The following is a 26,354-nucleotide window of genomic DNA, read 5'->3' as shown; positions in this document are numbered from 1 at the left end:
CTATACTAGGTACGCAGTAGAGAGTCAATAAATACTGAATGAATCTTAGTTTGGGGCTACTAAAGTAGGATTACATGGTGACAAAGTAGAGCTAGTAGTATTTTTTAAAGTAATACACACACACATACACACATGCACACACACACACAAATGAATCCTTTCCTATTCTTTTTTTTTTAATATATTTATTTTATTTTTGGCTGTGTTGGGTCTTCGTTGCTGCGCGCAGGCTCTCTCTAGTTGTGGCGAGCAGGGGCTACTCTTCGTTGCGGTGCCTGGGCTTCTCACTGCGGTGGCTTCTCTTGTTGCGAAGCACAGGCTCTAGGCACGCAGGCTTCAGTAGTTGTGGCTCACGGGTTCTAGAGCGCAGGCTCAGTAGTTGTGGCGCACAGGCTTAGTTGTTCTGCAGCATGTCGGATCTTCCCAGACCAGGGCTCGAACCCGTGTCCCCTGCATTGGCAGGCGGATTCTCAACCACTGCGCCGCCAGGGAAGCCCCAATCCTTTCCTGTTCTTAATGCCAGGAACCAGCTCTTTCAAGTGTGACTTGGTGTTGGTATCTTCATACATAAATCATATAGCAAAAGTAGGAAGGATCCAGAAAAAGGACAATCAAAATGATTGAACTATGAGTAAAAATGGACTTGGGATATATAGTCTAGAAAATGTATAAATTCATAATCGGTCTTCAGGACTACGAGCATACATACGCATATATTTCCCATCTTCATAGGTATTTAGAAAGAATGAAACCAGCAAAATTCTCGTAAGAGGCAGTTCATTAAAAACAAAGGAAGAAAAACAAACAAAAATAAAAATTAAATAATGACTGAGTACATATTTCAAAGAACCCCTGCCTTAGAAGATAAAAAGCACAAAAGATTAAAGACATTATGAATACATGTTTATAAAGCAGTTTCATAAAAATGCATAAAATGAGTATCTCCGCATAAAAATGAAATATCTTTTTTCTTAGCAATTCATAAAATAAACTGTAAAGTTAAAAAGTGAACATTTCCCCATTTTCCTTACCAAATGCTTAACTATGCTACCCAACATTCTCAGCCCAAAAGTAGCATAATTATAACATGGACACAAACATCAAAACAAAAGGATTTTAAGACACAGACCCATGTTAATACTTGAAATAACTGGAAAAGGTAACATTATTCTTTAAATAAAATAATTGTTGAACACAATGAAATTAATGAAGTCTCCAATGCCCAGGACAGATTATGTGAATTGTGGAGGGACAATGTTTTTGTTCTTTTTGAAAAATGAACTATGCAACAAACTTCCAAAATTAACTGCTTTACTATATTTTATTGATATAAATACAACTAATTTCAATAAGCATCAGCTACCATTCTACCATTACACCAAAGGCAAAATGATTAAATACTAATGTGAAGTATAATTACAGAAACGCTTGCACTTCTACTAAAGTCATCTCTAACACCACCCTATATACTTTGTACAGTTTGCTTGTAATTGATATTTGAAAAGAAGCAAAGCTGAATTTTAATCAAACTTTCATTTCTCAGTGGAAAATGCTCTCTTCATCAGAGGTGGTTGAGCCTTCCCGACATCAAACATCATTTCCAAAGGTGGGTTATTAAGAGAACACCAATCAGGTATACGGCCTGTCTGGTTATAATATTCCTTTGAGACTGAACGGCTCCCAAGTATGTCTTGCAGTGCTCCAAAAATAGCTCCTGTGTGGTAAACATATTTTTATAGCTGATATGAAAACTTTTACTGGAAAATTTTATGTACACATACGTCCACTTCATTATAAGACAAGAGAGAATAGGTAAAATTCAGTAATGCATATTCACAGTCTTCAAATTAATTCCGGTTAAGTTGTTCTATATCCTATATTTTGAAAAACAGGCTAAGCCATAACTCCTGTGTTGAAACTAACTTAAATGTTCTAAACTAGATTATAGTGAAAATGATAAGTATTACTGTGTTTAAATGCAGGTAGAGTGAGGTAGAGTAAGGTGGAGAGTATTTTCAACTCTGTGTAAACACAAGAAATAATAATCTTAGTTTTCTTTGCCACACTCTTAAGATTATATGTCAGTAAAAAAACAGCAGTGCAAAACTCAATAAGCCAACCATAGTATCCTAAGAGTCTATGCTGAAGACCTTATAAAGACCCACAAGGCAGTTTCAAAAAAATAACTTAGTGACCAAATCCATTCTTCCTAGATCAAAATTACGTTTTGACCAAATTCTACTTTATAAGAAATATAATACGTATCAATTTAAATCTCAAGACTTGTTTTTTCTCTCTAAATGATCCTGATACCTATGAGCTGTAACTGCATCATAAGACACATATCAGAACTTACACAAATATACACATCTATGATTGTTCTCTCTTCAAAGTAGTCTCTTTATTAGGCTATTTCCGTATTTCAATAAAACTAATAAAACTATCATTTCCTAAAACATTCAATAAACTCAGTCACAAAATATAGTGTAATTATAAAATAAAGAGATCAGTTTTCATATATGGCTCACAAATTAGCTTTGTAAGGAATTAAAACAAGGGTTTTAAGCAATGGTAGCATAATTAAAATAAATGCATAGCTATCACTATCATTATGTGGGATGACTTTAATTGGACAGAGTTCACTGAAAAAAAATAGAAGTGCAAATGATAAGAGAAATAAGTATATAATTCTGAAAACTAATAATTTAAAGAAAAGTAAATGTTCAAAGAAAATTATTTAATAGTTCTATTAGTTTACTAAGTACACAATTTCGAACAATGAATCATCTGTTCTAATATAACCATTAGTAATGTCATTCAGGAACCAATTACTATATAATCATTATTTTTAGAAGTGAAATTCTTGGGAATTCCCTGGCAGTCCAGTGGTTAGGACTCCACACTTCCACTGCTGGGGTGCCCGGATTCAATCCCTGGTCGGGGAACTAAGATCCCGCAAGACATGTGGTATGGACAAAACAAAAACAAAGACAAAAACAAAAAAGAAAAAAAACCAGTTCTTACCTCCCAACCAGGCTACACAATTAGCCTTTGCAGGTGGAGTATGAATTCGGAATGTCTTGGTGCCAAGTATTTTTTTATATTTTGGTTTTTCTACCAAATACCTTATTTCTGCAAGTAGTCTGTGGAGGAATCCTGGCAACATAGACGTGCCACCTATGACTACCAAGTTCTCTGCTAGTTGCTTCCTAGTGTCTATTGGGCACTGTTATTAAAGAGAAAGAAAAAAGAATTAACTATAAATAATGCTTGATTGAATTTAAGAAAATATACAGATTATTAGGTGATCGTTTGTATTACAAAAAAGGGCCACCGCAAGGTTTCTTTTCTTTAATTAATTAATCTATTTATCTACCTATCTATCTGTCTTTGGCTGCATTGGGTCCTCGCTGCTGTGTGCGAGCTTTCTCTAGTTGTGGCGAGCGGGGGCTACTCTTCATTGCAGTGTGTGGTCTTCTCATTGCAGTGGCTTCTCTTGCTGTGGAGCACGGGCTCTAGGCGCATGGGCTTCAGTAGTTGTGGCACACAGGCTCAGTAGTTGTGACGCATGGGCTTCGTTGCTCCACGGCATGTGGGATCTTCCCGGACCAGGGCTTGAACCCGTGTGCCCTGCACTGGCAGGAGGATTCTTAACCACTGCGCCACCAGGGAAGCCCTTTTATCTTTTTGTTTTTTTAATTGGGGTATAATTGTTGTACAATGTTGTGTTAGTTTCTGCTGTACAGCTAAGTGGAGTTCCCTGTGCTATACAGCAGGTTCTTATTAGTTATCTATTTTATAATATTAGTGTATATATGTCAATCCCAATCTCCTAGTTCATCCCATCCCTCAAAAAGGGCTACAGCAAGGTTTCTTTAACAAGAGTTTTTCAAGTGGCAAATATACCCCATGATAATATTATCATGTACTTATATAAATCCTTAAAGATTTAAAAAGCTAATAGTGTAGACTTTTAAATTCCACAGGGAATATAGTAGTAATATGGGAGTATTCTCATTTTCAGGGTAGAATGACTGAGCTATGCAAAGAACATGAGAAGAAATAACTTTCCATTTCTTTTTTAGTAAGGAAAACATGTGGAAACCTGATTTTTCTAAGGTACTATATCCACTATATCCAGAGCCTGTTATCGAGTGGGAAGATAACATTCTTAGAAAAATTGTTTCCACATCAGTTCTCTCTAAGCATCAGGAATGTTACAGTCCTTAAATGACGTTATGTTTTTCATAAAGTCCTCAAGTAGAGCCATAGAGGTAGACAATATCTCCCAAAGTGATAGTATTTTATAGGAGTTCTATGGTCCCACAGTCATTAAACAAAAGAGACATATACCTTGTGGAATGAAAAACTTAATACTACACAAACCTACATTTGAAGAAACTACAAGCCATACTAGGTACAAAATAAAAATCTGTTATCGTTGTCATGGAAAAAATGCATGATGTGTCTATGGAACGTATTATCCCGGATTTGAAATGTTGTGGGTACCATATATAAGTGCCAAAGTAAAACTCATTAACTATAAAACTTCACATAAAAGCTAAAAAATGTAACTAATGGCTAAAATTAAAAATACAGACAATATGATTTTTAAAATTTCTCTGTAAAGGGCTGTATTCATAAATTGAAACCTTTTACAAAATAAAAGTACCTGCATAAGGGAATCCAATATTAAAGTGGCAACTGATTTCTCTTCATTATCTTGCTCAAAAAGGATTTCCACAACCGAATCTCTAATGAGATTAAAAACAGTGTTTTGTTGGCATCACATAATATGACATAGTACATACCATTAGTTCTACTGACATATTTTTAGGTACCAGTACTATATTAATGTAGAGTAATGGTTAAAACACAAGGTGTTTGCATTTGTAAATGAGAAAAATAATAGCACTTGCCTCACAGGTGTTGTGATAGAGATTCAATGAGTTAATAGAACAGTGCCTGGCACATAGGAGGTACTCCCTAAGTACTAAGTATAACTATTATTATTATGTATAGATTTACAAATATTTTGTCCACCTTAAACCTAATAACAGAAAAGGAGCGAAATTCTGTAACAGTTGGTAGAATTCAACAAGCAGATCAGTAGTGATACAACAGATTTAAAATCAAACAAGACCCTCCCCCACCCAGCCCAAAGTATTTCTTTGTTTTTAAAAACAATACATGGCAAAGATGGCTAGTTGCCTAATAAAATATTCATGTGCCTGTTCATTTTCAAATTAAAAGATATAGAACTATTAGGGTTATTTTTGGTAGCACAAGGAAGATCTTTGTTGTGATGGAATAGTTCTATATCTTGATCGTGGTGGTGCTGATTATGGAAATCTACATGTGATACAATTACACAGAACAATATATACACATTGCACCAATGCCAATTTACTGGTTTTGATATTGTACTATAGTTACATAAGATGTATCCATTGGGAGAAACTGGGTGAAGAGTACATGGGACCTCTCTATATTATCTTAGCAACTTCCTGTGAATCTGTAATTATTTGAAAATAAAAAAAGGTAAAACTCCTATAAGCTGGATACAATGCCCCTCCCCAGTTGAAACACTGTATTTATCAGCCTCCCTTGCAGCTAGATATAGCTAAGTACCGGACAATGAGATGGAGGCAAAAGTAGTATGTGGGACTGCTAGAAAGTCCACTTTAAAAGGAGAGGAAGCATTTTTCTCTTTTCCTTCCTAGGATTGCATGCTTGAAACACGGATGGAGTAGCTAACTTTACCAACTGCCCTGGACCCCAAGGACAAGGGCTACACCTCAAAGATGATAGGTGGAAGGAAGCTTGGGTCACTGGTAGCAGTTATCATACCATCCTTGGACTATCTACCTCTGAACTTCTTTTAAATGACAGACAAATTCTATCTTGTTGAAGCCACTATTTTCCGGTTTGTATAACTGGTAAACAAACTGAACCCGAACCAATGCAATATAAAGCTATACATATACATACAATATCTTTTAAAATAAAACTGGGACCATACTATGCATACTACTTTAAAGATTTCTGAATCTTTTTCAAAACATAAAATTCTCTTCCTGATATTCAACCTACTTCCTGTCAATTTTGTTAGTACAGTATACTGAGGTCTACAGTATGCTGAACACTCACTCACTCATAGTTAGTTAGTCACTTGCCTCTATGCCTGCGTACTTGTGCTTCTACCAGTTGAGCTAAATACTCACAAAGCATCAGTTTTCTTTTTCCAAATCTTTGTCAGTTAATTTGATATTGAAATGACATAATTTAACAATTATCACTTAAGCAATGAAATATTATGGTAGAAAATAAACACTTATTTTCTTCTCTTATTCTGGGCTCCACTAAACAATCAGGAGAAATTTTTACGTAGTAAATTAGTGAATATAACTTAACTAAAAGGTAAAATGATAAAAACTTACTACCAAAAAGTGTTACATTCTGACTTTTTTGTTTCCCCAACCTACTATCTTTAACATCTGTATATTTATGTTCATCCTTCTAGTATCTCAACCTCTATGTTAATTATCTCAAAATCTAACAGGATCTTCTATATTTATATAATTCTTTTCTGTGCATCTTCTGATCTAATATTTTACAGATGAAACTTTTATAATACAAATTTTATATAGCTTGGGTATAAACAAAAATTACATTGTTACCAATATAATCATGTAAGTCCTTGACAACTTATATTGCATCATCAGACCGAATAATGAATAATAAAAAGGTGAATTACTAACTGGTCCTAAAGATTTAGTATATTTGGAAGAATGCATTCTTTCTAACAAGACAATGTTTTAAAGCAGGAGTCAGCAAACTATGGCCCCCAAGCCAAATCCAGCCCACTGTCTGTTTTTGCAAATAAAGTTTTATTGGAACACAAGTCATGCTCACTCATTTACACATTGCCTATGGCTGATTCTGCACTCCAACTGTACAGCTGAGTAGCTGCAACAGAGACCATATGGCCCACCAATCCTAAGGTATTTACCATTTGGTCCTTTACAGAAAAAGTCTGATGAATCCTGTTTTAAAGTATCATACTTTATTCTCCATCTCAAAGAATGGTTGATTCTGAATTACTTTGAAGAACAGAAAAAAATTTTTTTTTAAGTTTTAAAACATTAAAAAGTCGAATAATAAAAATAAACACGAATGATGAGGCTTAATGAAAAACACATAATTATTAAATCAACAATACTAAAGGCTTATACAAATATTCAGGCCAAAAATTTATTTTAGTTCATTATTTTGCTCATAAAAACTAAGGTCTAACCTGATTGATCCAAGGACATGTAAAATCTTCTCTCCATCTAATGGGTAGTCAACATTTGGAGGTGGTGAGGGACGCTGAAATATAAGTATCATAAGCATAAGTATACAAATTACAACCTCTGAAAAAAAGAATATACATTTATTTTTAGCTTACCTCAGTATTCCCATCAATATTAAATTTTGCTGCTTGGATTTTTAGTCCACGCTTCAGATCACTAACAAAGCAAGTGCGCACTTAAAAGAAAAGGAGACATTGTTATGGTTTGTGATTGAGTCAATGTCCCAGTTAAAACAATTCTATTCAAGTGGACATGTTAATCATCTGTTCCTTCTGATTTTATAAACTATCTGTCTTTAGTTGTTATGGTTTGTGATTGAATCAATGTCCCAGTTAAAACAATTCTATTCAAGTGGACATGTTAATCATCTGTTCCTTCCAATTTTATAAACTATCTCCGTCTTTAGTTAGCTTATGACAATTTATACACATATAAAAAACTTTTCATTCACTGAGGAATCATAAGACATGTTCCATGTTCGTCTTCCACAAAGCCACATTAAAAAAAAACAAAACCATATTTGAGGAAACTTATGTTCTTTGATATTCCTTGTATAAAGAGTACCATAATAAAAATAAATTTTACCATCATGAAAATGTAGCCATTCTAATTGAACAGCATATCTCTTTGAACCAGATTGATTTATATCTAATCTTACTTATCTATCCTATTCTTTTTTAAAAATGTTGGTTGGTCAGAACACAAAGCTAAATTTTGGTCTTAGTTACAGTAACACTCCTTAGTTTAGGGTTTTCTGGCATGATAATTTTCTCCCTCTTGCACACTATATCTTCTTTTCTTTCACTATGAACATTTATTCTTTTAAAGATTATTTCTGTTGCAAAGTACCTTTTATAATAAGTGGGTGCAAATTATTTTCAGAAATAGGTAAGGAATAAAAAAATTTTTCAAGTAGAGACAAAATTGATGCTGAGGGACTTCCCTGGTGGCTCAGTGGTTAAGAATCTCCCTGCCATTGCAGGGGACATGGGTTCCAGCCCTGGTCCGGGAAGATCCCACATGCCACGGAGCAACTAAGCCCGTGCACCACAACTACTGAGCCTGCACTCTAGAGTCCGCGTGCCACAACTACTGAAGCCCGTGTACCTAGAGCCCGTGCTCCACAACAAGAGAAGGCACTGCAATGAGAAGCCAGTGCACTGCAACGAAGAGTAGCCCCTGCTCGCCGCAAATAGAGACAGCCCATGTGCAGCAATGAAGACCAAATAAATATATATATATATATATATATTTTTTTTTTTTGCGGTACGCGGGCCTCTCACTGCTGCAGCCTCTCCCATTGCGGAGCACAGGCTCCGGACACGCAGGCTCAGCGGCCATGGCTCACGGGCCCAGCCGCTCCGCGGCATGTGGGATCTTCCCGGACTGGGGCACGAACCCACATCCCCTGCATCGGCAGGTGGACTCTCAACCACTGCGCCACCAGGGAAGCCCCAAATAAATATATTAATTAATTTTTAAAAATTGATGTTGAGAGCAAGAAATCTAATGATTTGGTTAATGACTTGCAAAACATGCTTACATAAACTTATATATTATACAAAATTCTTTTCATTTACTAATTCAAAATATATTTGTTAAGAATCTACAATATGCCAAGAACTGTATAGCGCAGGAAACTACATTCAATAAAATCTTGTAATAACCTATAATGGAAAAGATTCTGAAAAAGAATATATATAACTGGGGACTTCCCTGGCAGTCCAGTGGTTAAGACTCTGTGCTCCCAATGCATGTGTTTGATCCCTGGTCGGGGAACTAAGATCCCATAGATTGCATGGCACAGCCAGAAAAAAAAAAAAAAGAAAAGAATATATAAAGCTGAATCAGTTTGCTGTACCCTGAGACACTGTAAATCTACTATACTTCAATTTAAAAAAAAGAGTTTACAATATGCTAATATGCTAGACAGTGCTAAGTGCTCAAGTTACTTACATATTTTACACTTTAAGTCCTCATAACTAAGCAAGGTAAATACTTAGACTTCAACATCTTACATACTTGGCATATGAAGGTGTTCTTCTTTAAGGAAACCAAATTCACTGAATTAAAAATCTAAGAACAGATAAATTACACTTAAGGATTTTAAAATAATTGAAAAAAATGTAGGTACTACATAAGTAACTAATATAAATGAGTGGGCAAGAGTATGTGTACGTATTGCATATTTGTTTTTAATAGAAACGGGTTCCTACTGTACATATTATTCAGCAACATGCTTTTTCCCTTAATACATTATGGATATCCTTCCAAATCAACACATCTAGCTCCTCCTTTTAAAAAGCTATATGGTGGGACTTCCCTGGTGGTCCAGTGGTTAAGAATCCACCTTGCAATGCAGGGGCAACTAAGCCTGTGCACCACAACTAGAGAGAACCCACGCGCCGCAACAAAAGATCCTGTGTGCCGCAACTAAGACCCGACGCAGCCAAAAATTAAATAAATAAATATTTTAAAAAACAAATAAATAAAAGCTATATGATATTCCTTATTATGAAGTCACCAAATTTCATTCAACATACCCTCTTAGATAGGATGCACACTTTTCAATTTTTATATATTTGTCAGAATGCTTTCCAAAGAGTTTAATTTTCAATTCTTACTAATAGCAATATATTAATTTTCCCATAATCTCATGAATACTAAATGTCTATCTTTCAAATTTTTGCCAATCTGATGTTTCCCTGGGTAATGGGAAAGTTGAACATCTTTTCACAAGATGGAAGCTATATGGAAAGAAACATTCCAAGGAATTATCAACTGTTACATCATGGGGGATAGGACTGGAAGAACAAAAGGGAAACTATTTATTTCACTTGAGATATTTCTGTATTACTTGAGCTTTTGCAATAAGCATGTACAAATGACTGAAATTTTATAATAACTGAAGAGATTTTAGGTAATTATACAACATAAGTAAGCAATATAATGAAGAACAAGATCCATTTTGCAGCCCTAGGTCTAACCCTACCTATTGTGTGACACTGAACAAATCACTTAATATTTCAGGGACCCAATTGTACCAGATTATCTCCAGGTCCCATTTAACTCTAAAATCCATTATTGTCTAATTCTCTATTAAATATTCTAGAGTATTAATTTTACATGACACTTTCAGTAATGAAGAACATTACATTATAGTTTAACTGCTTTTCCTTTTAGTGAATCAAAATACCAGAAAACTCAATTTAAATATTATCATAAAAATACACTCTAGCAAAGGAGAAGTAACATATCTTATTAAAGTGAATCTAATATACTTTACCCAACTGTAGAATTTCTGAAGTCAGTAAAATGACTGACCTTATAAAAATGACCTTTAAAATACTAGAGTTTAAAAAAATGCTAAACAACATAAAATCAGTGGCTTTCATAAGTAATGTAACTGTTAATTCATACTGTGAAAACTACTAATTCCCTAGTAACTCTCTATACTCTATCATTGAGAAGTTTCTTCAATAATACATCAGGCTTCCCTGGTGGCACAGTGGTTGAGAGTCCGCCTGCCGATGCAGGGGACACGGGTTCGTGCCCCGGTCTGGGAGGATCCCACATGCCGCGAAGCAGCTGGGCCTGTGAGCCATGGCCGCTGAGCCTGCGCGTCCGGAGCGTGTGCTCCGCAACGGGAGAGGCCACAACAGTGAGAGGCCCGCGTACCGCAAAAAAAAAAAATAAATAAATAAATAAATAAATAAAAATAATAATACATCAAAAGTAATGCCAAAAGGGAATTCTCTGGTGGTCGAGTGGTTAGGACTCCATACTTTCACTGCCGAAGGCCTGGGTTCAATTCCTGGTCAGGGAACTAAGATCTTGCAAGCCACATGGTGTGGCCAAAAAAAAAAAGTAATACCAAAAGCTTCCATAAATCTGAAGAAAAACCAATATTTTATTTACGTTATTCTATAGCCTAAATGTTAAATATTTTTAGGATATTACATTATGAATTTAATATATTTTATATCTGTGTAAATACTTAGAAACACTTGCCCTCCAAATGAATACTTAATGATGAAGGGGACAAAAATGGGAACTTAGTTTACCTTTAATGTCCTCCAAGATACCTTCTGGAATTGAACCTAAAACAGAAATTTTTATTTAGAACTACAGAACTTTATAAGCAGAAACAGTCTGTAAAATTGCATTCACATTTCCATTTTCCATTTCAGCAACCTAAAAAAAAATTTTAAAGTACCATAATTTTTTAAAAGCCAAATAAAAAAATCAACTTTGCTTTTAGGGAAGAAACTTCAGCATTCGAAGCTAAGCCAAAGCACGGAAGTTGAAGCCAGATGTGCACAAGGTGCTGAAGAAAGTCACTAATACTCATAAATTTGATAAAAATAAGACCTTAAAAATATCATAGAATAATTGGCAGTAGATAGGAATTGACCAAGAAAATATTTTCTACCATAAAAAGATTTGCTGGTTATCTGTGTTAAAGTACTTAGAAGAAATGGTAGGGCTTAAACATGAGCTATTTACTTTTCTTTTACAAAAAGTGAAGTTTCAAGTTTGCTTACCTTTTCTGTGATAATAAATGACTGTCAGTGACATGCTAACCTAATACATATTTGTAAAAAGGATCACACACAGACTTTTAATTTTTTTCAAGGTAAACGTGACATTTTAAAAAATGAGTGAGAAAGTAGCTATTCAGAGAAACCTATATAATACAGGATGACTTTAGAAGATAGTATTTGCATATGTTACCACTGTTATGTGATTTTGTTGCCAATAAATCTAGGTTTCCAAGTCAGACTCAAAAACAAAGTTTTCTAAGTTTAGAATCTTCTAAACTCAGAATTTTTAACTCATTGTTAAGTATGTAAAAATATTCTGATTGATCTGTAAGAACAAATTATTTATATCAATGAAGACAAATTTATAGCTACAAAAGGAATCATGATTTAATAAGGGTAATCAGGCACTTCTTCCATCTGGAGCTACGTATCTTGTTAGCTACATCTTTACATTATGACAGCTACTGAAACTAAGAATTAAGATAAAATTAAAACCACACTTTCAAAATGTTAAGCCATAACTTTTTAAAAATAATAAACAATATTTAATCACATTGCTTTTCTGAGAGGGAGCAAAAAAAATTTACCATTAGTAAGTATGACTTGAGAATTATTATTTTACCTTTATTATATTGTCCTTTCCAAATTCTTACCTCTGTGTTTTGTAATACAGTAATAATGATACACATATAGTTTATAAATAAATATAGACATAAATATGTATTGTAGGTACATGCTCAAAATTTTTTTACTATGCCGTCAGTGTGTGATCAAAAAGTTTGAAGACTCCTATTGTTAAATGTTAAAATTTATCTCACAGGGGGATAAAGATTTCCAAAATGATTTAAACCTGGCTATGAATAGATAAGAGAAATGTAACTAGATTATAAGAACCTGCAAATTTAAGAATAAGTGCTAAAAACCGTAACTTTTCACATGTGCTAAACTCTCTCTAGGAATATTCAAATAAATTCCAACATGTGCCAGAGACATTTGGTAATATGAAAAACAGTTTTCTTTAGGCAACATGGAAGGCAGGCTTCAAAATAAAGGGCTTATTTTAGCTGGGCGTAGATGGTGCTTTGGGAAGGGACTTTTCAATCTTAGGGAATAATCACAGCCATTTAAACTTTGCAAATGAGGAGTAGAAATAAGAGGCATTCACTGGCTCTGGCTTTGAAAAATCATATTTAAATTTCAGCTAATTAAGGAGAATAAGAAGTACAATATTTTATATATAATTTACTTATCAACTGTACACTTTTCAAATCAATGTACTTAAGTTAGTCTTTGTAAGTTTTAAGGTAGTATATTCATTCTTTTTTGAACTAGGTTCTAAATACTAAATGAAAGAGGCTCATTCCAAGTTCACTTAAGGATATCCCAGTATATGTAAGACTTATATCTAATCTTTGCTAAGGACCTTGACAAGAGATATTTAAAATACATTTGCATTTCTGATCCTAAGTGGATCCTTCAGCAAACAGTGATATGATTTAATTCCTCAATTATTAGGATTGCAGACTCAAGATTTTGGGGGCATATGAGAGGGAAAGATTAGAATCACAGTCCAAGACAGTTGGTTAAAGAAAGGGGTGTCCAAGAACATACAGTTTAGAATTTTAAGGAAATGTCATAGTTTTAGTGAAGAGCTTTATTAAAAACATCTGGGAGACTTCCCCGGCGGTCTAGTGGTTAAGACTCCGCGCTTCCATTGCCGGGGGCATGGGTTTGATCCCTGGTCTGAGAACTAAGATCCTGCATGCCGTGGCATGGCCACCAAAAAAAAAAAAGAAAACAAACTTGGGATGCTACACTAAACTTATTACCTTTGGATATCTTTTATTAACTAACTGTCATCATGATATACTAAAAAGGTAACAAAGTTTATCTGGAATAGAAAAATAATAATCTGATCTACAGAATGAAGAATGTGCTATTACCTTAACTACCTAAAGAAGAACAGGAAAACAATATATGCAAGGATAAATGTCCTAACAACCCACCTTTCTCTTTCCAACATTTATTCAGTGCCCAGGCACTTGAAAAATAAATAAGACACGGATTCTCAAAGTCTATTGAGGGAAACAGTTATCAGGTAAATGAGGCTGTTATATGTACTATAATAAATACTGCTGAGGGTGTAACAGAGAAGGGAGCAATTTATTCTGCTTAGGGAAAATGAGGAAGGTTTCACAATCGAGATGATCTTTCAGTTGAGTCATGCAGAGGGATCAAAAACCCAAATAGGTAAAGAAAAACATCCCAGGTAAAGAAATAGTATAAATGAAGGCACAGGGTTGTCGAAGAACAATGGTGCCAGGAAGATGTATGAAATTTACTGTAGCTGAAATAAGGTGCAAAGGGTTGAGTTTAGTAGTTAAAGCTAAGAGGTAGAATAAAGTCGGATTGTGAAGAAACATGCATATCAAACAGATAATTTGGATTTTAACCTGTGGAGGCCAGCAAAAATTCTCAAGCAAAAGAGAAATGTAATCAGATTAATTTTGTGAAAGTTATTCCTGCTAACAGTGTGAAATAGACTAAATGGGTCCAAAAAGCAGGCTCCTGTAATAATCCAAGCAAGAAGCAATGAGGGCCTAGTTGATGTCTTTGTTTTCAGATGTTCTGTGTTGTGGAGGAAAGAAAAAAAAGAGATGAAAAAGAGATTTCTGAGGGAGAATTGAAACGACTGATAAACTCCCAGTTATCTAAAATGGGAGCTCAGTAAGATATTATCTTTATCTAACCATGATTTGTTAAAATGAATTTAGGGAAAGAGATAATGTATTTACTTCTGGAAGTCTTAAGTTTGAGGTGCCGAGAGGGATGCCTAGTTTATATCTAATAATCAATTGGAATTATGAATATGAAGTTTAGAAGAAGGGTTGGGCCCAGTGATACACTTAAGAACCAACAGCATATTGATGTAGCTGAAGTTACGGGAACACGAGAACACTTTTAAAAAGACAGTAGGAAGAAAAAAAGGAACAAAAAATAAACCGCTAGAAGAATATCAGCAGAGAAAGCAAGAGCAGAGGAAATTAAGAAGGAATACTTGGAGAAATAAGAGAAAACCATAAAGGAAGAAAAGTCCTGAGAGCCAAGGGAAGAGATAATAACAAGAGTATATGACAGGGCTTCCCTGGTGGCGCAGTGGTTGAGAGTCCGCCTGCTGATGCAGGGGACACGGGTTCGTGCCCCGGTCCAGGAAGATCCCACATGCCGTGGAGTGGCTGGGCCCGTGAGCCATGGCTGCGGAGTCTGCGCTCCGCAACGGGAGAGGCCACAACAGTGAGAGGCCCGCGTATCAAAAAAAAAAAAAGAGTATATGATAATCCAGATGCAAACTATTATATATAGGATGGATAAACGACAAGGTCCTACTGTATAGCACAGGGCACTACATTCAATATTCTGTGATAAACCATAATGGAAAAGAATATGAAAAAACTATATATATGTATAACTGAGTCACTTTGCTATGCAGCAGAAATTAACAACATTGTAATTCAACTATACTTCAATAAAATTTTTTAAAAAACAGTATATGATAATCCATAATGTCAAAAGTTCTGGAAAGAATGAATAAAATTCAAATACTGGATTTGGTGATTAACAGCTCAATGATGACCTTATAATTGGAGCCATGTCACCAGAGTGATGTGAGAAAAAGAGAATAGCTATGCAATGGGGGGGGGAATGAGTTGAACGAAAAGGGAATGTAAACCACTCAAAGTTTATAATGATTTTACCCATCACAGAGGGAAGGCTCTGTTCTTTAGCAGCACCTGTGTCAACAGTACATTGTTCCAATAGTTGAGTTTCCAACTCCCTGAAGATTAAAAAAAAAAAAAAGTTACTGGAATTACAATAATGCAACTGATATCCTTTCCTTATTTAATACTTTTACTTCATAACAGATCATGATGCTTTAAATAAAAGTGGTTTTACCCTTAAAAGATGAATATACTCAAGGCTAGTAAAGAATGGAATAAATAACATTAAATGTCCATACTACAAGTCCTCTATTGATCACTGTAAAAAAAATTTGCATGTTTTTTGGCACAGGTGAAGCAAATGTGCTAAATGCCAAGAAACTTACTTGTGAAGAGCTTTTCCTCCTAGGGGGAGTGCTCCCCAACAATTTAGTACTGGGATTCCTTCATATATCTATAAGGTAGTCAAGGGTATTACTATTTTAGGAGGTAAAATGTGTTTCCCTCAGTATTTTCTTCACCTCTGCATTATTGTTCTAAATCAGCTTGGCTGGCAAATTCTTATTCCTTTTTTTAAAAAGAGTTACAGAAAAATCAGAGTCTTTTTCCTTCTCCAAAGAAAACAGTTAAACATATACATACACACATATATACACACACACACACAGAATTCATTCGTTAGAGCTTGGGTGTCCAACAATGTAGCCACTGACCACATGTGGCTATTGAGCACTTGAAATATGGCTGGTCCGAATTGAGATGTGCTGTAAGAATAACCTCCACAGCAAACACAGAAAACTTAGTAATAAAAAAAAAAACTGTAAAATATCTCATTATAATTTATTATATTGACTATATATTGAAATGATAGTATTTTAAATACACTGGGCTAGATAAAATACACTACTAATGGCCTCTCCCGTTGCGGAGCACAGGCTCCGGACACGCAGGCTCAGCGGCCATGGCTCACGGGACCAGCCGCTCCGCGGCATGTGGGATCTTCCCGAACCGGGGCACAAACCTGTGTCCCCTGCATCAGCAGGCGGACTCTCAATCACCGTGCCATCAGGGAAGCCCCTGAACTTTTAAAATTTGTAGCTCTTAGAAAAATTTTAAATTACATATGTCTCACACTGTATTTCTATCAGAGCTGAGAGGACAGTGGACAATACTGTACTGTGGGTTTGCTACTTTATTTTATATATTGTTTTTGCTGATGTTTCATAAGTACATTATTTATGAAAAAGAAAGAAGTATATTGTTAAGAGCACTGGCTGTGGAGACAAACATGGGTTTATATCTTGACTATACACTTAATATTAACTTGGGTCAACTACCATCTCAACTTTCAATCATATAATGAAGAGAATAATACTTTTGTTGCAGGGACTAACACACAAAATACTTTATATTTAAAAAAGCTATTGCCTAATTTAGTTCTTTAGGAGCTAATGATTCTTGATTTCCTTCCCATGAGTACTTCTTCTAATAAATACACACATAGGTCTCAAAATTGCAAGCGTCTTGCATTTATGTACTTCAAACTCCTTTTCAAATGTAGCAAATGTCTACTGTAACATTTCTAAGAGATGTTTACCTATACTCTACTTAAATTCTTCTAATGATGGGGAATGGACCAGTTTATAGTCAGTAATTTCATTGTGGAACAGCTTAAATTACTAGGGAGTTCTTCCTAATGGCAAATGATATAAAAACTACAGCACTTACTGTGCAATTTATGTGCTAGGTCTTATGCTAAATATTTTACATACATTATCTCACTCAAGATACACAATGCCCCTATGAGGCGGAATTATTATAATTCCCATTTTACAGATGAGGAGACTAATCCCAAAAGAGATTAAGCTACTTGACCAAAATCATACAACTAGAAAGAAGCTTAGCTGCCATACTGCCCCCATCATAGCCTCAGGAAATAGATTGAAAAAAAAATCTATTTACTTTTCCACAGTGAGCCCTTCAGCTATTTGAAAGCAGATTTCACGTTGCCATTTAAGTTTTAACTTTTGATTTAACTTTCTCATTTATTTTTTTAAATTTTTTTATTTTTATTTATTTATTTTTCATTCCCCTATTCTACACTCCCTCTAGCCCCTGGTAACCACTAATCTACATCTGCCTTTTTTTCTTTTTTGTTTTGACGTGGACCATTTTTAAAGTCTTTATTGAATATGTTACAATATTGCTTCTGTTTTATGTTTTGGCTTTTTGGCCGTGAGGCATGTCAGATCTTAGCTCCCCAACCAGGGATCGAACCCGCACCCTCTGGTCTGGAAGGCAAAGTCTCAACCACTGGACTGCCAGGGAAGTCCCTAACTTTTTCATTTCTGTTTCCAGTTATTCTTCATATGATCTTTTCTTAGAACTTAACTATCCTACCCATCTTCTTTGACACATCCTAATTAGCGGATATTCCTCTTAAAAACTGAACGTAATAGGTCTGATCTCTGGAGTTTATACTGGGACCAAGTCATAATGACAATTTCTAAAAAAAGTAAATTTAAGTCTCACAATCCTGTGAATTTTTTCCACATATGTCATATTTGTACACGATAACCCAAAATAGCTTGATGCAATAAAAACAATTTGTAATAAGCCTAATTATTCTAAAGTAGACTAAAAACTGCAAAATTAGCTGGTTTACAAAAAAGATACAGGTAACACCAGGCTTTCCCTATATCCACAATCCAGGACCATGGCAGAGTTTATCCCAAGTGTAAGAAGAGCCATTAGATGACTTGGAGCAAGCAAGACAGATGGAACCTAGAAAACAACAAATCCAAAACAACAACAACAAAACCAGAATGAATGTCAGTAGTTGAAGGTGTTTCCCTTACATTTCAAATATATTTGAAAAAATTCATAATTATGATACCTACTCAACCATTTTATGGCACTAAATTAAGAATTAGTTGATTTATTTGAATTTACACAATAAACAAAATACACTGTAACAAATAGAAACACTCTTTAAGTTCTCTAAGTTTTTTCATTCTGAAATGACAATTATGAAGCATTTTTATTAATTCAGTTCTCTTTTGGAGGGAAAACTGAAAAGGATATAAGAAGAGGTCCAGAAACATACATTCAAAGGAAGATGCTAAATTTAAAAAATAAAGAGATGCCTTTATCATCAAAATAGAAATAGAGAAGAAGAATTCTTGATTGTGCTCATTCACAAAGTTCACAATATGAACTATATTCTAAAAATATTATAATATAGCAGTTAAAATTAAATTGAAGAACTACAAAAATCCTTAGCTCTAAGTGACATTTTTCAGTGAAAATTTGCCAGATCTGGTGACATCCCAAATATCAGGTAAATATTCAATCAAAATATGGAAGTCCATAACAACCAAGTGGCAAACAAAATAATGGCTATATTTCCTTTATCTAAGTACAGCAGATATTCTGGTTATACACCAGATAAGCATACTAACATAAATATAACTAAAATGCTAAGTTCAAGTAAAAATACAGAAAATCATCTATTTTATTCAAGTAAGAGCTAAAGTGACTTCCTGCTGTGTTTTGTGTTCTCCCTATTGCAAACCAAATTCCTGAATTAGTGACATCAGTAAGTACAGGAGGGTATTGTAACCTGTTTCCCTGTGCCTGTCTTACTAAATTATAACTTAGAAATATTAACTGCCCTTATCTCATAAATACATTGTGATTTTTGATATATTTTGTGTTCAGTAGAATGTATGAAAATTACATTTACATGTGCTTAATTTCTTATATACTATACACATTTTATACATTCTTCTAAATTGCTGAAAAACTCTAAATTCCTAAGGCAGAGATTTTTTTAAAAAGTTAAATAATAAAGATTCTGGCCTACTATGAAATGTAATCATTTAAGTCATAATTTTGGTCTTTAAAATAATCTTGACTCCTATAAAATGAAAGCTACAAGTAATATTACTAATATCAAGATATAAGAGTCACTCCTGGCACTCCCCACTTACTCTATGGGAGACATTATTTGAATACCCCATTTAAGGGGAATTTAAAGCCTAAAATGAAAGAATTGGAGAATTTAGAACAGTCAGCATAACTAAACAATGAAAACTAGAAAAGACCTGGAAGAAAAACATCAACTTCACAGCACAGAATATAACTTTTAATTTCAGAAAGAAGTCCCAAAACTTAAAACCTGTACTAAACTAAACAAACAAGGGAAACAGCAATAAAAAGAAACCTTCAATTATCTAAGTATTAGATGAAATGCTTATTACGCATGAAGTAACCACACAAAGAAAGAAAATAAACGGTCAATTTGTAAAGGATTCAGTTTATTTTGTCATCCAATTCCTCTTTCCAATGAAGGAAATAAAATGAGGACCTTTTAGTTTAAGCTTTGAGTACCTACTAAAAACAACATAAAAAACAGGTACCTCAAAATACTTGAAAAGAACACGAGTGAGTGTCTCTCTGAAGTGGGAAGGACATAATACCGACTCAATAACCACAACTCTGCGGTCTCTGGGATTCACCAATAGATGCCTGAAAAGTGATAGTTTTGTTTTAAAAGTAAATAAAAGTTTGTATTTATTTTGGTACATAATGCAATTTGTTAAGATTAGAGAAATCGTACCACCTTCACTTAAGAAGCTTTACAACAAAAAGACATCTTCATTTTATTATCTGTGAAAGATCACGTTTCCATTTTTAAAATTTTTAAATGCTTTAAAATTTTTTATTCAGCTTTGAAAGGTTATTTTCCATTCACAGTTATTACAAAATATTGGCTCTATCCCTGTGTTGTACAATACAGCCCCGAGCCTATCGTACACCCTGTAGTTTGTGCCTCCCACTCCCTCACCCCTATGTTGCCCCTGGTAGCCCTTAGTTTGCTCTCTATATCTGTGAGTCTGCTTCTTCTTTGTTATATTCACTAGTTTGCAGTATTTTTTAGATTCCACAAAGAAGTGATATCATATAGTGTTTGTCTGTCTCTGTCTGACTTGTTTCACTTAGCATAATGCCCTCCAAATCCATCCATGTTGCTGCAAATGGCAAAATTTCGGGGGTTTTTTATGGCTCAGTAGTATTCCATGGTATATATCAATATATATGCCACAGAAAGATAACATTTTTGAACTCTTACTACGTGCCATGTACTGTGTCAGGAAATTTACATCTATTAACTCGTTTATCTCAGAAAACAAAAACTATAGCCTATTATGAATACTGAGTTGAGCCATTAAAAAGATATTTTCTTTTTTTAAGCTACAAAAGTAGTATATGCTCACAAGACTCCAAATATTATAGAAGGTTATAACTTGGAAAATACAAAAATACCATATACCTCTACTACCCAGAAACTTTCACTTACAGCAGTTTATAGATTTTCATTATTGTGTATGTATACGCATATATTTTAACAAAAATATTCATTCCATAGATGTTGTTCTGCAACATGTTTTCAATTATCAGAATATCTAAGACATCTTTCTGTATCAGTACATATAGATACAGAACTTTTTAAATGACAATATAGTGTTTCACTATATGGATGTACAATAATTAAATTATCCAATCCTCTTTATTAATAGACATTTGACTTATTTTCAATATTTCCTTATGCTTGCTAGTTTCCTAGTCTTCAAATATATTTTTGAAAAGATCGACAATAAGAAAGTTAAAATGGCAATGGAAATTAACCTTTTTTTTGCATTAGAAATAATACAACCAAATATCAGTAGGATGGGCACTAGGAAAAGCTGGGGGGCGGGGGAAACACAATTGCATTTTACCTGAAATACAGTATGTGGATGAATTCCTTTAGGTAGGAATATAATTCTTCTGTATTGATATTATATTGTACAACTTTGATAGGCTATAAAAAATTAAAATGATTTATTAATTTATAATAATAAAATAATCTCAAACTAAAACATGCTTATTTATTTTTCTAATGGATTTTCTAAACAATTTGTATTGAGAATAGATACAAACATCAAATATAGATTAATCACTTAAATTAGAAATGTTTAAGAACTGGCATGTCCAAGATGACAAAATGTTTTGGTTTATGGAATAAAAATCTGTGTCCACAGTAAGTAAAGAGCTGTACTCATCACATTTTTCTTCCATCTGACATTATTTTGGCATCACCGATCAAAAGCAGCATCAATTAAAAAGCATCAAAGGCTTCCTCAAATACTCCAGACTTGGTTCAGTCCCTGTTATTTACTCCCAAAGCATTGACACTTTTTCTTTTGTAGCATCACCCCACTTAATTACTTGTAAAATGTCTACCTTCCCATTAGACTACAAACTCCATGGGGCAAGAACTACTTCTGGCTTGCTTATGATATATCCTCCTTCAACTGATACAGTGCCAGGAACAAAGTAAACAGCTCATAAATATGTGTGGCAAAAATGAAAACATGCACCATTAGCACTAAAGTAAACCCTACCAAACCATGGGTGCTAAGTCAACACTAACACATCACAAGGGCTCCATTTACTGTATCTTGCTCCAATATGTGCTTTTATGAAAACAAATATGCTCATATTTGTTAAATAAGGGAATAATGTCTATATGATGTGAAGGTTGTACAGTTCATATTAGGCAAGAGGAGCTGAAATGATGACAGCAGAGTTATAACCTTCATCAAGGTAAAGAAAGTCATCAACTCAGTGGTCACACAAATCAGCATTCTTTCAGATCTATTTTTAAAAAGTTTAAATGATCCCGTGTACCAGGGGCTCCCGTAACAGAGTGGACCCCTTCAAGACTCTTTATTGGGCTGCATTTCTTCCTGGTCCCACCTTAACAACAGCCAGAGAGGTTCAGAGCTCATTTTTATATCTGCATTGTCTCAGCACCCACCAACCAACAGTTTCAATTATTTCATTTTATTTTAAATATCCCCAAGAGAGTTTCCAGCCACACTCAATCGCAACTCAAAGCTATTCCAATTTTTTCCTGAGGTATTAATTTTTGTTTTTCTAATGCTCGGATTACAAAGTTTCATGGGTTTTAAATAATCTACCCCAACCTACTTTTCCCCAAAACCTGTTTTTGTTTGCTATCAAGAAGAGGTTTTTCAGGAATGCAAATATTAAGTTATGGTAGAAAAATCTGTATTTGATTTTACAGGCAAATTTTATGGCATGTAAAATTATTCTTTCTATTGTTCTACAATTCCTACTCTACAAAATTAACTTTGGCAAGACTTGCTTTTAAAAACTGTGTTTTTCACAGGTCTTTTGAATTACAGATAAAGAAATGAGGACCTGGCTCATATTCTGAACAGGGTAAGAATAAAATGATTCTATAATTACATTACAAGGCTCAGGCAATTATTTTATTGAGCTCAAAAACTTTCTCTTAATGTTATATAATTTCATTTATATACATTAAATAGAAAAAGCAAATCTATAAGACAAAGAACATCCGTGGTGGGCTCGGGGTGGGAATGGGGATTAACTATAAGTAGGCATTAGTGATGCTACTGGAATGACAAAAATGTTCTAAAACTGAGCTGTGGTGATGGCTGCACAACTTGATATATTTACTAAAAATCACTGAATCGCACACTTAAAATAGATGAATTTTACGGTATGCAAAATTAAACCTAAATAAAGAATCAAAAAAGTTTTCTTGGAATACAGTCTAAGCTATACATTTAGCACTGTTCTACTCAATCTTATTTAAAGTCACATTTAAAAATATTTTACAGTACAGCATTTATTTTGCTAATTTGTCATAAAAAAAATACCTTAGGCATGCCAGCTTTTTTTATCACACTAGGAATTATGCATCTTGGACCAGTTTCTCCAGCAAATCCACATCTACAAATAAATAGAAAATTGAAACAATTCAAATTATTATAACATTCTTTTTATATATTTGTCACAGAAACAAGTTTTTCTGTATTTTTTTTCAAAGTAGTGGTCACAAAAACAACTAGAAACATCTCTGATGTATTCAAAGGGACAAAAAAACTAAGGAAAAGTTAATACCATCTATTCATAATTATGTATTAAAGGTAAAAAATAAAATTGTTTCAAATTAGTGACAGTGAAATAAACCAGCGTATTATTTTAGGGTCGCATTTACTTTTTTTTCTGTTTTTAATTTTACTTGAATTTTAGGTAACACATCTCTACAGTCCTGAATCTGGACTCCACTATCTGACTTCATGTCTATAATTCATGTTACTCATAATTCCATCATTCTAATATCAGCTTCCATATTGATGCATTTCCTTTGGTCTAGTTTTATATGTGACATAATTATAATCACACTGTTCACACATCATGAATTCATAAAATAAGATTCTGCCCATATTGTTAGTCTTCACTGCTATCATTTTTTAAATTGCATAAAATATTTCATCCCTTTTAAAAAACTATTCTCCTTTCTAGAGTATTTAAGTATTTCCATTTCTGTTTCACGTAAAACGAAACTTTGCTAAAAATGTTGTTAAAAAGGATTGCCATGTAAGTTTAGTCTTAATATCTTTCCTTGTCCTGTCTGGTTTTCAGTACTGCTCTCCTCCTATTCCCAAATAGCTCTCTCCATCTTCTTTTAGTCACATCCCCATGTTTACTTGACTTGTACCAGTGCTCCTCAAATTCCCCAGGATGCACAAACTCATCTTATCACCCTCCTGTTGTCTTTGTCAATAACCGTCCTCCTATATAGTAGTTCCATTTCTCATTTCCACAGCATACCTAAAATAATTATCTTTGGGTGTCAGCCTCAAGGTACTTACTATGGTATTTAAATAAACCTTTAAAAATAAATAAAAATATATAATTATGGGAGCATCTTGCTTAGAACAGTAAGAGAATAACATGAACCAAGGACTATGTTTAATCCAATTCTGGAGCACCTGAAGTCCAATTTTCCTGTTTTTTTTTTTTTTTTCTTTGGCAGCACTGGGCGTCTTGTGGGATCTTAGTTCCCCAACCAGGGATTGAACCTGGCCCTCGGCAGTGAAAATGCCCAGTCATAACCACTGGAGCGCCAGGGAATTCCCTCCAATTCTTAAATAGGCTCTTTTGACCACTTGTTCAACAAATAGTTATTAAACACATACTACATGTCAGGCACTGTTCAGAGACATACAAAAGTTTTTCAAATGTTTCCATTTCAGATAGAAGATGCAATTCTGGCTGTCACGTTCCTTTTTCTTGAGAGTACAAGGGCTCTCAATCCGGAGTCCAAGGACCACTGCGATGGTCCACCAACCCCTGAAATTGTGTGCAAATATTTTAAGGTTTGTGTATTTGTGGCTTTCTTGCGGTCGTCAAAGGGATCTATGCCATCCAAAAAGCTGAAAACCACTACTCTAGTGTTTACAAGTTGCCTTTTAAAATGCTAAATTTCCTAATCTAAGAGTTGGTGGGTGGGAGCAACGAAGACTCTCTAGAGAATTATCTATAGGGTTTCAATTTTTCATGCATTCAGCCTTCCTAATTCGACTTCCTACTCTTGGGAAGCAGTAACCCTGTCTTAAACATATTTGAATTTCCAACACCAATAGCATCCCTTTTCAATAAATGCTTAATAACGGAGGTCGTCATCAAGCATTACAGTTCGGTTGCCACCTCCCTAAGCAGATAAAGCCAGATAAGCGGGGCCTAGGTCATCGCTGTCATCCCCTGCATAGATGACCCCAAAGAGTCCGTTCAGTTTGGGGTGACGACCGGAGCAACAACGAAGGCAACTTTCCCGAAGCCTCCTGGGCCTCTCCAGGAGTCAGAACTTGACCGCTCCACCGGATTCCCGGGATTTGCATCGCCCACGGTGTAAGTAACAAGGGCCGTCATTTGCGGGTCCTGGGGGAAGAAGTGGAGACGGAACAAGCCGCCTCTGGAGCCTGCGACGAGGACCCGGGCTGGGCCTGGGGCTCGGCTACCCGCCCTCCCCTCGGGACGACGGCAGCTGGCGCCGCGACCACTCACTTGGTAAAAGACTCTCCCAGGTCTATCACGACCGCCGTTTTCTCTCCGCCGCTCCCCAGGCCCTCGTACAGCGGCATGGTAGTAAACAAGCCGGTAAGGAGACGAGCGCTGCCAGACCTCGGCTGCCGACAGCTCTCGGCTCTCGGGGGCGGGGCTGGGGCGACGGCGCGCAGGTGGTGGCGACGGCGGGGGCCTCGCGTGGCCGCGGCGCACGGGGCCCGGGCTGTCCCTGGCTGTGCCTCACTCCGCGTCGGGCTTTGAACCCTCGCAGGAGCCCGCGTCCCGGGGACTAGGAAGGTACGGGTGCAGGCAGCTGCTGATCTGGATGCGGGGGATGCAGAGGACCGAGGCGATCAGGCGCGCCGGGTGCCCCGAGTTGGGGCGGAGCCAACCCCTGGGTCCTTCTCTCCGGACACGCCCCCAAATGGCGCAGGGGCTGGGGTCCTTTCGAGAGCTTCTGTGCTTAGATCGCTGAACCTCTCCATTGCAGAGGACGCTGAGAGAAGTCACAACCGCAAAAGCTTTGATTCCTGCAGTCTTGGGACAAAATTTGCTGTGCCAGGTGTTTTGCCTATCATTTATTCTTCGCAAGAAATATCGGAAGTAGGTGTTACCTCCTTAACGTGTTTGAACCGAAGTAATGTTCCCAGTGCCCCACCGCCAAGCCAGGATTGGACCCCAAGACTTTCTGATTTCAAAGCCTGTACTACTGATGCCTTAGAAAAGAACACGTACAAATTTTTATTTGGGGGTCATTCTGCTGAAAGTTAATTTTAATCTAGAAG

At 35.4% G+C, this 26,354-nt stretch overlaps 1 protein-coding gene across 1 annotated transcript; it reads right to left on the bottom strand.

Annotated features, from left to right (window-relative positions):
* Nucleotides 1-888: 888 nt before the first annotated feature.
* ACTR10 (actin related protein 10) lies at nt 889-25,763 on the bottom strand. The gene is made up of 13 exons (XM_027111367.1): nt 25,570-25,763; nt 23,376-23,448; nt 21,402-21,484; nt 20,040-20,148; nt 18,295-18,402; nt 16,005-16,072; nt 15,655-15,734; nt 11,420-11,455; nt 7,451-7,530; nt 7,298-7,371; nt 4,673-4,754; nt 3,025-3,226; nt 889-1,714 (listed from the first exon to the last, which is right to left on the bottom strand). Exons 1-13 carry the CDS (start codon nt 25,644-25,646, stop codon nt 1,533-1,535), a joined length of 1,254 nt encoding a protein of 417 aa, XP_026967168.1. The 5' UTR covers nt 25,647-25,763; the 3' UTR covers nt 889-1,532.
* Between the last annotated feature and the right edge of the window lie 591 nt (nt 25,764-26,354).

This window comes from Aethalodelphis obliquidens, unplaced genomic scaffold (genome assembly GCF_003676395.1).
Source record: "Aethalodelphis obliquidens isolate GAN/ISIS:26980383/991018 unplaced genomic scaffold, ASM367639v1 scaffold10, whole genome shotgun sequence".
In the NCBI taxonomy this organism is placed as follows: domain Eukaryota; kingdom Metazoa; phylum Chordata; class Mammalia; order Artiodactyla; family Delphinidae; genus Aethalodelphis; species Aethalodelphis obliquidens.
Note: the sequence above shows the minus strand (reverse complement) of the source record. Positions and strands in the feature narration are given on the sequence as shown.

What these genes read in the sequence shown, in the direction of transcription:
- ACTR10 (XM_027111367.1), bottom strand. Translation starts at nt 25,646, where the DNA reads ATGCCGCTGTACGAGGGCCTGGGGAGCGGCGGAGAGAAAACGGCGGTC. An exon ending in GAGCCTTCCCTCTGTGATGG is followed by an intron (nt 11,456 to 15,654) that starts GTAAAATCATTA and finishes TTTCTGTTTTAG; the next exon opens with GTTCAATTCCAGAAGGTATC. An exon ending in TATCTTGGAGGACATTAAAG is followed by an intron (nt 7,531 to 11,419) that starts GTAAACTAAGTT and finishes TTTTCTTTTAAG; the next exon opens with TGCGCACTTGCTTTGTTAGT.